The sequence below is a fragment of the Rissa tridactyla genome, chromosome 1 (genome assembly GCF_028500815.1).
Source record: "Rissa tridactyla isolate bRisTri1 chromosome 1, bRisTri1.patW.cur.20221130, whole genome shotgun sequence".
Lineage (NCBI taxonomy): Eukaryota > Metazoa > Chordata > Aves > Charadriiformes > Laridae > Rissa > Rissa tridactyla.
In genome coordinates, this window is record NC_071466.1 from 211,457,181 (window position 1) to 211,470,017 (window position 12,837).

Below are 12,837 nucleotides of genomic sequence, written 5' to 3' on the forward strand. Positions count from 1 at the left end.
TGCAGCCCCTCCTAAACATGGGTAACGTCAAGCTCCTCCAAGGGACAGCAGAATTCCCTGCCTGCAGGAAAGGAGAGGTTTTTAAGAGCTGTCTCTGTAACCATGGTTTCGGCAATTTCATCTCTCTTCCCTAGTCCATGGGTAAGGACATTGATTTTTCAAGGGGTGGGATAAAGAGGCTCACAGGGAGGGCCAAAGGCCTTGCACGTGATACGTTCCTACGGTCCTACCAAACCTGTGGGAGATGCTGTATATTTTCTGGCCATTCAATCCAGCTATGGACTGTGCATGTATTTCCCAGAGACCCAGAGCACTTCCATAACAGGGAAACCCATGCAGCATTAGAAGCTGGAGTTTGGTTACTTCTCTTTGCATCACCATTATCCACATCAACACCATCTTTCCTGGGCCCATCTTCTCAGCTCCAAAGCTCTATTTGCCACCAAGTTCCCTTGAAAGAGAATGCTAAAAAGAATGTTCCTGTTTCTTTGAGTATGCAAGGTCTTCGTTCTCCTACTGCTAGAAGATGGCAGATGCCTGAGGATACAGCTGGGATACCCTTCCTAGGGAAAAAACAACCGGCTTACATCTAATCTCTCCTGCTCCAGAGCACCAAACAGCCTTTTCAATTAAAAGAATCATCACATGAACAGATTTGAATGGTAGAAGTGTTGTGTAGTGGTTTTCTACACATTGCAGTGATAAATACTTGTACTTCTGTATCGGATTATTTCAGAAAGCTCAGCCCATGTTATGTACTGTGTCATTGACCTTTACAGGCAGGGCAGGCCATATAGGCCTATTCCTATGCCAGGAGCCTTGTGCCAAATTAAAATGATTTTTCTCCTTCTTGAAAAAATAATTCCAAACCAGACTTTCCACTATTGGTTTAGGAAAGACTCATGGAAAGAAATGAGGCCCATCTTCAGAAACAACAGTTTCTCCTGAGTGTGTCCCCATCCTCAGAGCTTGGAGGCACCAAGGCTCAGGTGGACGCCAGCCTGCCTGAAGGGGAAAGGCAGGGGAAGGGAATGTGCACGATGGCGTTGGACCTGGAAAGCAAAATGGCATGAGCAGTGCTGCAAACCACAGCGACATTCGTGGCAGCGCAGTGCGAGTCACCATGGCTGGGACAGGTGAACCAGATTTGCACCAATAGTCATCTCACTCCTCTTCTTCAGGGATTGCTCCCACTGAGTCACAACGAAAGGACTACAAAAACGAGCAAACCCCAAGGGGAGGCCCCTCCGGGCAGAGCCTTGATGGCTCCCCAGCCTCCCAGCCAGGGCTGCTCCCCTTCCCACCACACACAGAGCCAGCTGTGGCCATGCCCCCTCTCCCCAGGTGCCCACGCAAGGATGGGCCATGTGGCTCAGCTCTTTGCACACTATCTGGCAGCCATCCTCACCCTGGTCACCACCGGTATTATTTATTAGGTGCTGATGCAGACCAGCGACTGGGGAGGATGCTCTGAGAACACATGGCATGAAAAAGAAAGATAGACCATTCTTCCAGGATCGTGAAGTGTGAGTATAGGACAGGAGATGACAGATGGATGCAGACAAGAGAGGAGACAGCGCTGGTCGGTGTGAAGGGCAGCCGTTTGCTAGACCAGTCCCGACTCAGCAAAGTGCTGCCACACGCACAAAATAAACTGTGCAGACGTCAAAAACACACTGCTTTTCCCCAATTTCTCTCTCTCCCTACAAGCTTAGGAGGTGCCAGGATGAGAAGGCAGCAAGAGGTGGTCAAGTGGGAGCAGGGTGTTTAATCTAATAGTTTATTGTAATCAGCGGGCTGTCATCTCTCCCTATCTCCTTTCAGCGGGTCTGTCCAAACGGCAGGCAAAGCGACACAGATTTTTGTGTATTCAGCACAGTAATTGCCTCCCATACAGGCAGCGAGCATTTAGGAAATATTCTGCCTCCAATTATAATTTCTGATTTGAGTCATGGAAGAATACGCCGTATTCCTCTTTATTTCTGCACTCACTGGCTAATGAAACGTGCCGTAGATATTTATAGAACTGCCATTGTAAATAGCATTTGCATTTGGTGCCTTTGAGTTATTTAGTATGACGGCGCTTTCACCAGGAGGGCTTTTTCATTTTGAAAGGGAAAGGTTCCCTTTGGAGCTGTTTCCTCCCGTCGCCTTCGCTGTTTGTGTTGGATGGAGCAGTTCTGTGGGCAGTTGCTGATAATTTAGTGACAAGGTGACGGGCGTGCGGGGATTAGTGAGCGCGGTGCGGGGTTTTTGGGCTGTGTCACCGACTGTTTATAGGATTCTCTGAGACAGTGTTTGGAGTTACAGCGAAGATGAATGGAGAGGAGGGCAATCACCAGAGCAGTTCATGCCGCAGAGCAAAACAACCACCAGCCTGCCTTCCCTAGGAAACCCATTGTGTAAATATTTGGGTAGGAGGCTCCAAAGGAGATTTAAAGGCTTGTGATAAAGGTAACTAAAAGGTCCTTTCCTTGAGAAAAACAGCTATGATTCAGAAGATCCCACAAATAACTACGAGAGAGATTGCCTTTCTGTGGCATCGCTACGTTGGAAAGAACAAGCACGTATGTCAGGTCTTGTTGTCACTGATGGATCTCAAAGGGGTTTGCAAAGGAGGTCAGCATCAGTTTTCCCATCCTGAAGGTGCAGAAGCCGTGGGGCAGGGAAAGCACGCATGCCTTGTGTGTGATCACCTCTCCTGCACACCAATGCCACACACAAACACATTGCTTCAGACCTTCACGTGCCATACAGGCACCATCTGTGTTTGTGTATTGGAGACACATTATCCCTAGTCTTTACACACTTGTGTCCATAAACGACAGAGCTTTTTCAAAGCACTTGTGTTCAGCTCTTCAAGCGCTCGGGGGTCACGTCGCATGTGCAGGCACTAAAAGAAGCAGCAGATTTTCAGTAAAAATGTGATGTACAGAGCCGTTTTGAAAAAAAAAAATCTGTTCTGTATTTTGGCACATAATTTCCATCTGAGTGAGTTCGTGATAAGTCTGGCCCATGAAATGCACGTGGCCCATATTCACACCCGGCGCATGCAGCTCCCTGCCATATGGATGAACTGTTAGTGCTCAGGAGTGCATACACAGTCCCACCTCTTTCACGTCTTGAGAAGCATAAGAAATTTGGGGGATTGATGTGGTTACAGCATCCTTGGCTGTCAGAGGACCCTCCTGGGCTGAACACTAGATCTCGGCTCCAGGTTTGGGACAGCCTTGTGCAAGTGGCGGAGCAGGCAGCAGGCGCAGTGGTGGAGCTCACCTGGGAATTGTCTCAGCTAACTTGAAACGTCTGAAAGTTCTCTCTGCTTTGAGCACCAAGGGCATCTCAACTGTTAGACTGAACTAGAAACTTGACTTTTTACTTTCTGGAGTAAGGGTGGAGGGCTCTTGCCCTCCAAGAAGGAAACCAGGGGGTGTGTTGGTTCAGGAAAACTCACTGAGCTCATGGTGAAACCCAGGACTTGATCAGGAGCAAACTCCCACGCTTCCCTGACACATCAATTGTCCTTCTCTTCTGTCAGCTGCTCTGCTCAACCACTGATTCTTGTATCTTTGCTGGGATTTTGCATTTCCATGATGAAGGGAAAGCCATGCCTTTGTGCCCCTTATCTCTCAGTTCCCCTCATCCTTCTCTGGGTAAGAGCCTTGGGAGAGGAGAACCTCAATTCACTCCTTGTAGTTGTCCTCCATCCAAACTCATGCTGCTCAGCTCATGCTTAGTGACCTCCTGCCCCCATGTATCCATCTATAGGGCTTTGGTGTTGATTTCCCTTCTCTGGTTACACAGCGAAGCAGAAGTGGGTCCTTGACTCGTCTCCCAGGGGCTGGCCACAGCCCCATCTATCGCAGTGCTGCAGATATCACAGATCAGCCGATTTGCAAAGCGTCAGAAACAGCATCTTTCACGCAGACAGACTGTGCTAAATCAGTTCCTTCTCGCTGTGCTTTGAAATGTCCCCATTTCTTGCTCTGACAAACTAGTAGGGTTTCTATTGATCTGACGATGCAAAAAAGCACATGGTCTGGGCTTCAGACACCTGGTGGGATAATAAAACATAAAGGAGGGAAGGCAGGACCATCATATTTTGGCTTATATCAAGTAGGAAGCCTGTCTTCTACTTCCTTTCTTTTCTCTTGGAACACACCATTTGTTTCAAAGGGAAGCGAAAAGCCCCATGGCTGGGTATCCTGCCTACAGAAGGAAATACTGTAGCAGATCTCCAGCTACGTATGTTATGGTCCTCTGAGCTTCAAGGTATCATCAAAAACAAAACTTGGAGCCTCCGGTTCCAAAACCAAAGGCTTCTTCACCATCTGTGTTGGTACCTGGGACCAGTGCTGGGACTCTTTCTCCCCCGAGGCTGTGCAGTGGCTGATGCCTCCTCCACAGCTCCTGCAGCAGCTCTTCACCCTCTCTTGTGTAGAAAAGCCTAGGTGGAACCAGCCTGCAGACCACCAGCTGGGGGTCATTAGCCTGTAGCACGAACCTTCAAACCACTGGGAGGCACAGAAACAGGGTGGCACTAGAGAAATAAAGTACGTGCCTTGCTGTGTGCTCACACACTGTGTGATCAAACTATAAAAACCATCGTGGGCTTTGACAGACACTTTGCTGATGGACAGAACTGCTGGGGACAAGCTGACGTGAAAGCAGTGTGCCTTCCCTCTCCCTTTTCTGCAAGTGATGTTCCTGAAATGCCTTGCAATTAGTCAACCATCACATGCTGCATTTCGGAGCTTCACTTTATTCAGACACTTCATGTTACCAGCTGTTTTCATTTGGGATTTCTTTAAGCAGCAAGAGCACTAAGGGGATACGAAACTCTGGGTTGGAAAAACGTGGAGAGATACAGAAGCTCCACATGGAAAGGAAACGCTTTGCTGAAACACTAACAACGCACAAAGTCAAACATTGCAGAAAACTTTCCCTCTTCCCCTTTTTGCCTTCCTTTGTTCTTATTCGAACTTTGGTATAACTGATGGAGCGTAACACGCAAGAGCTGGGCTGTGTTTCCATCCCTGCCATCGCGTGTTACCACCACGATAAGCTCACTGCTTTATCTGTTGCGTTGGGTAAACTCATATTAAAACTGTAATACCATTGCGTACTCACCACCTTGGGGACGCAGCCGATATGTGACAGTAAGAGGACGAGAGAGATGCTGAAGCAGAGCTCAGCCCCTCGGAGTTTTATCTGCTGGGGAAGCCCAGCCTGTGGTTCCCTGTGCCCGTGTGAACACGACCCACACCACTCGCATTCCGAGCAGGGCAAACCATCGCGAAGCCCTTCTGTGAGCCTCGGGTGTAGCTTTACAACTGAGCTGAAAGCTGTTTCATATACGGTTCAGAGGGAAAAATCTCACTCGTCAAGTATATACCTTATGAGAAGCCACATTTTGCATAACATTACTTACTGGAGAAAACTCTAGTAGAAGACAATTTATTGCCATGGCGCTAACTGGCTGACATTTATGAGAACCTTTGTTTTACAAGGCTTTCCTCTGGCTGCCAGGGCTCCAGTTGTGCTCACGGAAAACGAGAAGGAAAGTGATGTTATTTAGTGCGCACAATACTCCAGAGGCGTTCTGGTGTGAGTAACAACGCGGGTAAAGTCCGCTTGGATCACACGGAATTGGGCATGCCAGGGTTGTAAATTTGGGATGAGTTGAAGGGAAAAGCTCATTTTGACTGAAGTTGTCTCATAAAAAACTCCATACCTTGCATGGCCAGCTTGAGGCTCAATAGAGTTGTTGGCACATCTGAAATTTTACTACGGGGATGAGGCTAGGGCCAGGAGAAGGCTTGGTCTGTCCTGGTCCCGAGAAAGAGGGAGATGGCTGTGGGACAGAACTGGCAAAAGGGAGCTCAGGAGCACCCAGAAAAGGTCATCAGGCTCCTCTGCTGACACCAGCAACCTGCGGGGTGAGGGTGATGCTGCTGGAGACAGCCAAGGTTGAAGACCTCATGGCAATGGCCACGCACCGCCTGGGCTCTCAAATGGGTGAAATTGATGGTGGGGCACTGCCGGCTGCCCTCCACCGCCGCCTCCTGGATGCCAGCGAGTCTGGCCCCACCAAGCCACACGAGAGGGTGATTTTTAACCCACAGAGCTAAAGCAGAAAGCCGAGCTGTCCTCAGTTAACCCCCCAAGCCCACATCTCCTGCTCTCTGCAAGGCGGCTTTGCATCGGTGGCTCAGCTCAGCTGTCACTGGTGGGGAGAGGTGACGGATGAAGGCAGAAATTCCCAGGGTGCTGCAGCAGCCGCATCCCCGACAGCCTGTATCCACCCTGCCAGGCTCCCGTGGACCCTCTGCTCCCTTCTGGTGGTGCTTTAGGACTCGTCATGGCAAGAAATATCATTAAATTATGCTGGGGATCCATGCAGCGCTCAGGAAGGTGCCTTGACTGGAGGGTGGTGGGTCCCTGGGGGTCTGAGCCACGCTGTGGGACTGAGCTGGGTCTGTGCCGCCATGGGTCCGGGCATGCGTTAGTGCCATGGGGCAAGCCCACACCGGGAGGGGTGCCTGCGTGCTGCCTAAGTCGTGCTGAGGAAGGGATTTCCAGAGCTAAAGAGGCTTAGGCGGTCCATATCCCATTAGCGGACAGTGGGATTGTGCTTGTGCGCGCTGAAGGGCTTTGCGGGGCTGAGTCTGGATCCATAACTCTGCAAACCAAAGTCGCTCCTCGCTTATGGTGCTCTCTGCAAGAGGAGAACCAGGAAAGGGCTTGACCGACTGTCGAGGAGTTTCCTCAGGCTGTGGCTCATTTATTTCTTAGCATTTTAGGATGGTTGGACTCAATGATCTGAAAGGAACATTCCAATCTTGACAATTCTGTGATTCCATGATCCAAATCTACAGAACCTTGGACGAAATAGTCTTCAATACCTCAAAGTTTTTCTTGATATCATTTGTTAACAGTTGTAATAAACTATATTGGTATGGAAGCACCTTTGCACCAGTAATTATACAAATGGCTCGTATATGACTCATATATCACGAGTGGCTCCAGTGGTACATCTTAAATAGGACACCCCAAGTAGGACAAGCCCATTTTGGGATTCAGGCCCAAACAAGCAGCTCGTGCAACCCCAGGGAGCACCATCAGCCCAGCCCAGGGAGGAGCCTTGCTTGCTCTGTGCCACCTCTGGGATGGCTGAATTGCTGCTGTCGAGGGGTTTTGGGAGAAACTTGTCTGGATGTCTCCTCCACCAGCCAAGCTGGCTGCGAAGCCGGAGGCTGTGGTATGAAATGTTGGGGTCCCTGTGCTGCGAACTGTCCCCCTGGCCCCATTTTTCACACTGAAACAACCTCCTCCCATGCAAGCAGACGCCACACGCTGCTCCGCAACCTACTGGGGTTGCTTTTCTTGTTCTCCTTCCAGCCTTTGCTTTCCCCTGGTGCCAAAAGAAGGGGGATTAATTAAAACAAAAAAACAAACAAAAAAAACCAACAAACACAAGCTGAAAGCACCATAGCGAATTAAAGCCACGTGCCGAGCTGGAAAGCAGAGCGCCCTGACACACATGCCTCTTCTCTCTTGCAGATGACGGAGGGCCGCAGATGCCAAGTGCACCTCCTTGACGACAGGAAGCTGGAGCTCCTCGTTCAGGTAGGAACCGCACCGTTTCGCCATGTAATGGTTTGCCACGGATGCATATTTTCACCGGGGTGGGGAGAGAAAAGGGTTTTCACCTGGTTTTCTCAGCAACTTCACACCCTCCTTGCACACAGAGCTCAGGGAAGCTGTACTAGTACTGGGTGGGGAGGATGTGCAAAGACATATCTGTGGGAATGGATAGTGTGCTGGAATTCAGCACATATTCTGTGCCAAAACTGTCCCAGTCACTGCCAGAGAGATATAAAAGCAGCTTTGGTCATTTTTGACACCGTTACTATATCACTGAGCTATTTTTTGGAGGCGTTGCTTAGCTTTGAGAAACGTATTGCATCTGCTTAAAATATTTCCAGCATTTACTTTTTTTTAATCTTCTTGACTTGCCATCCCAAGTTGCTGGGGCGCGATGCCGGGCTCTGCCATGGAGGTGGCGGTGCCCCGGGCACCCACCCGTGCCAGCAGCAGGAGAGGCTGTGGTGCCACGGGCGGGCATTGCTCGAGACCTTACAGAGGTTGTAAATCGTGTGTCAAAACACAAACATGCATTTAAATAAGTCTGTGCTGCATCTGCCTTATTTTTTATTGAAAAAAAAATAATATGGAAAATTAGGAGAAATGAGAGGCTGGTTGTGTAATGATGGGCTGATGGAAGCTGTAGCATCCTGAGCTTTTCTGGCAGTTTTGGCTCGCATCTCAGAGATCACCAACGGGTTAATAACAAGAATTAGAAGAATGTCTTTCCTTTTATGAACTCTGCCGGTCAGGCCACAGGCAGCCCAAGGAGCAGGAAATGAAACTTCCCATAGTTGCCCAAATTCCCCGCCGCAGCTGATAAGCTGGGAGGGGGGGCAGGATCCTATCCAGCGCAGGCAAACCTGAATGGGGATTGCTGAATCGCCGGAACCACGTTCAGCCTCGCTCTCTGGAACGCTGCTTAAAAATACCATTAACAAAATGTTAATGGGTAACATTTTTTCAAGTAGTTAGTCACCGAGGAGGCGAAATCCCTCAGCTCTTTGAGATGCTCCTCGAGTGCCCGGATAACCATGAACTAGCCAGGAATAAGAATAGCTAAAATCAGGATGACTAATTAAAACAAACCACCGTCCTAATGGTCTCTGCATGGCGAGCATCCCTGCATCAGGCTGCACCAGGCTCGCAGCTGGCTGGGGGAAGTTCAGCCGCCTTCCTCACAAGGACACAGCACTTGGCTTCCTATTTCATACAAACGCCTTTTTAAATTTTTCTTAGTTCCATTAAAAATGAATGGGCTGTTGGAGAAGAGCTCTGCTAAAGCACTGCTCGCAATATGAATAATCACAGTGTAAAATATACCGTGGGAAATCTGTATGAGCTGCCCTGGCCAACCTGCTTATTTCTTTTTTTTTTATCAATAACACCAAAAAACCCCATGAAGATGACAGTTGAGGAGGCTGGCTTGGGAAGCTCTGTGCCCATTTCTGAGCGACCAGAAACAATATCACGTGATTATCCTTTTTAACTGTTTGATCACACACCTTCAGTGATTCTAGTGATCAATACAGGAAGCGAATCGCTCTGTAAATCACACTAACTAGTTTGCAAGTGACCCATGACTGAGTTTTATTCGTACAATAAATCATTTTGCTGTTTTCAAGTAACATATGAATGGGGAAAGCCAGGAGGTGTAAGTATGAAAAATTCATACCCAGAAAAAGCAGTAAGCTCAGTTGCAGGCTGGTTGACCCAGCTCCCTGAGCAGCACTGTGCCCGTACGTGTACAGGATTGTCCACTGAGGCATCTCAGATGCTTTTCAATGCTGTTAGGTAGCCTCTACTCAGGGCAATAGTAAATAAATCGCTTTCGGGTGGAGCAGACAACAGAGGAAGAGGATGTTTGGACTCAAGTGTGTCTCCAATACTCTGCAGACGTGGGCACACCACTTTGGTTTGCCTTTCGGTGAAGCTTGGGCAAAGCCACCAGCGTTGGGATGGTCCTAGGGCTGCTCTGCTCTGGGCAGGAGCGGGCTGACGGGACCCAGATGAGTATTGCTTTGTCCTGGCAGGGCTCAAATCAACTAGGCTCGCTCCGGGATCAACATGCAATTTGCCAGGGGAAATCTCTCCAGCTGACCCGTACTGTTTGTAACTTGTGCTGAGATTTCAGATAAAAGTTGCTTTGTAAGTTCTGAGCACCATTATTTTTATTGTTACCTTATCTCATAGCTGAACTGAGCAAGAAGCTGTAAATAAAAACTTCATCCCACCCTGAGCTTCTGGCTGTCACTTCAAAGCTGTATTCTTCCACGGGTGTCTTGCCACGAGCTGAAACAGAGGGCTGATCTGCGGGTTTGTGCTGGGGAAGAGATTCTTCCATAGCTGTGTTGGTCCTCAGCGTCTAGACCTGTGTTGGCTTGAATCGCTCGGGAGCCAGGTTCTCAAATTCTCGTGTGAAATTTCCTCCTTCCCACCAACCCCAACCTTTCCTGGAAGCTTTTCCATAGCTAATTTCATACTTTTACGGCAAGTTTAGGAGAGACCACAGGGAATGGGTAGGACTGATTTCTCTGCCGCGGGTGAGATCAAAATACCATCCTCACCTGGTCTGCTTAAAGAAGGGTTCGGGGATCCTGCTGCTGTATTTTGGTGTGGAAAAAAAAACAGCAGAAGCCGCTGGGTCTGATCAAAGGAGGAAGATGGGTACAGCTCCCTCAAAGGGATGCAGGAGGGCTCCTGGACCATCTTGAAACTGCTTAGACCAGTGACTCTCGGGACCTGAAATTATTTCCTCTCCTGCTGCCTCGAGAGCCGCTGGGCAGAAACAGATGCATCTGGGAACGATCAGGGTGTTTGCAAAAAAGCAGTGCATTAAGCAAATGTACTCCCTTTTTTGTCTGCAAATTAGCTGTGATCAGACTCGGGGGGTTATGAATATGTCGTTCGAAACATATCAATTGGTGGTTAACGAGGACCATACCTCGGGCTGCAGGAGGAGGCAAGTGGTAGCCGTGCTCCTGCGGTTGCTCGCAGGCGTCAGCCTTGGCTCTGTGCGGCAGCTCCGCCAGACCAGACTGAAACATTTTGCCACCACAAAGTCTCCCCCCAAAACTCCAAAGACCCCCTCAGACTGGCAACACAGCTATTGCCAGCGGGACCCCTCATGCACATATGTTTTATTTGCATTACTGAGCCCCAAAAGTAAGATTTTGGCTCAGAGGCAGCATTTATAACCCTTTCTGTGAATGCTCCAGTGTTGGCACGTAACGCGAGGGCTTGGGGTTACCACCACCAGCAAAGCGATCCTGGGTTTAGTCAATCAAAGGGTCTCAACTGAAGTCTTTTCCTCCCAAGTTGAGCGGCTGCAGAGCGGTACAGCGGCAGCTAAGGAAAAGCAGAAACACAGGCTTTGCGGATAAAAGAAAGCCCTCCCCAATGTGTTTTGTCAGATAAATGCTGAAATTTAGAAGGACTAATCATAAACGGAGACAGAGGAGGATCATATGGAAATCTCTTCCTGAGGGTCTGAAACTCAAAGCCTGTTTGACTTGGGATTAGGAAGAAGAGTTGCATTTCGTATGTGTTTCATTTGATAAATGCCTGTTGATGATCTGGTGTGTGTGGCAAGTTTACACAGGATATTTTTTTGACAGCATTTTCTTTTGGAATGGGAGCAGAGCATCGCTCCTTGGATCTTCTTACAATCTGGATTTTTTTTCCTGCTTCTGTTTGATGCATGCTCAGTTTCTAATGCAGTTTGTGTTTTTTAAAAAAAAGTGTTTGGCTTTATCCAGCTAATCCTTTTCAGCAAGCAAGTCCCCTTTCTGGCTTCTGGAAAATGGATTTGCTCACACTCCCTGCTCTCAGCCTCCCTATCTGTTATATTATTTCCCTACGACCGTGTATGATTTATCTGCTGCACATGAAACATTTGCGTTGCTTTATTTAAGGACTTTTGCGTAATCGGCAATACATTCTTTTTCATGTGGGTTTTTATAAACATGGCTTTTTTCCGGGCTGGCTGAATGAGGCGGCCTGGCTCGCTCCCGGCTCCTGCGCCGGCTGCCGGTGCCTGTTATCTGACGGCCGCTCCAGCAACTGTCATCCGAAAGTGTTAAGCCTCCTAATTCTTTCTCTCTGGAGGAGTTCTTGCAGAAATAGAGCTCATCCGAGGCTCGTAGCAGAGCCGTCTGTGGGGTCTGGAGGGCTCCGAAATTTGATTGTAAGAAATAACTGGGGTTTTTGTTTCGAACTCCTCCCCAAGGAGCACTGAGCCTGATCTGGAAGAGGCAGGGAGAGACGTGGGGGTCAGCACCGCCCTTGTCTGTAGATATTTGGGTGGTTACCCCACCTGGGTGTCCATGCTATCACTTCTCAAGGAACTCTTGCTACCCAAACCGCTCGGGCTAAGCTAGGTAAGCTTGCAGCCATTCCATCTCCCAGCTGCGGTGCAACTGCATCCAAAACCACGTTAACAGCAATACATGTTTATGCACAGCCAAAATTAACGGGATGGACAGAACATCCCTTTCCCGCCTTTTTGCTTTGCACACCAACTCTGCTCAAGCCATTTAGGAGTCTTTCAAAAGCCTGGGACTTGTCTCCAGTGCGCCTGCTGTGCTTCTCATCCCCAGGAACCGCCTCCAAGCCAGACTGGGAGACGCTGGTAGCTGTGAGCCAACGCCAGGCTGGCGAGATGCCCCGTGGGCTGGTGATTCACCACCACACAGATGGCTGTCACCAGTGTGGCTGTCCCGGTGGAGATGCTCAGTTCAGAGCACACCGGTGTCCCTTGTTCCTCCAGGTTCAGTCTCACTGGGGACAGGATGCTGTCCTGGGGAAGATACAGCACCTTTTGAGAGCACTAACTCTACTAATAATTGTTAGATGGAAAAATAACATGTTCCCAAGATGCTGTTGGAGTTTTTGCAATATTTTCGGTACTGCCTATGGTCAGGAAATTGCAGTCGATGGGGGTTTACCTGCATTTTCTTCCTGTCTACTAATAAGTAGGGTGATTACCTGGGCTGGCATGGTAAGATAACTGCAAAGGTTCCCCTTTAGATGGTACTGAGGATGGCGCCTGCCTGCCGTCGGGGAGAAGCTGTCTAACTTTGGATACGCGTAAGGACCACAGCAATACGTCCCATCCTCAGAGCCGGATAAACAAGCCCCAGGATGGGCTGAATCTCCCCTGGGAAGCCACAAAAATTGCAGAAAAATGGG

At 49.0% G+C, this 12,837-nt stretch overlaps 1 protein-coding gene across 5 annotated transcripts in view; it reads left to right on the plus strand.

Moving 5' to 3' along the window:
• Window positions 1-12,837, plus strand: part of FRMD4A (FERM domain containing 4A) — a 228,483-nt gene that overhangs the window by 83,529 nt on the left and 132,117 nt on the right. For 4 of the 5 annotated variants that reach the window (XM_054188941.1, XM_054188944.1, XM_054188940.1 and 1 more), the window contains exon 2: window positions 7,564-7,629. In XM_054188941.1, the coding sequence (XP_054044916.1) occupies window positions 7,564-7,629 (66 nt within the window). Of the gene's footprint in view, window positions 1-7,528; window positions 7,630-12,837 lie in introns of all 5 variants that reach the window. The other variant, XM_054188943.1, reaches the window with a different exon arrangement.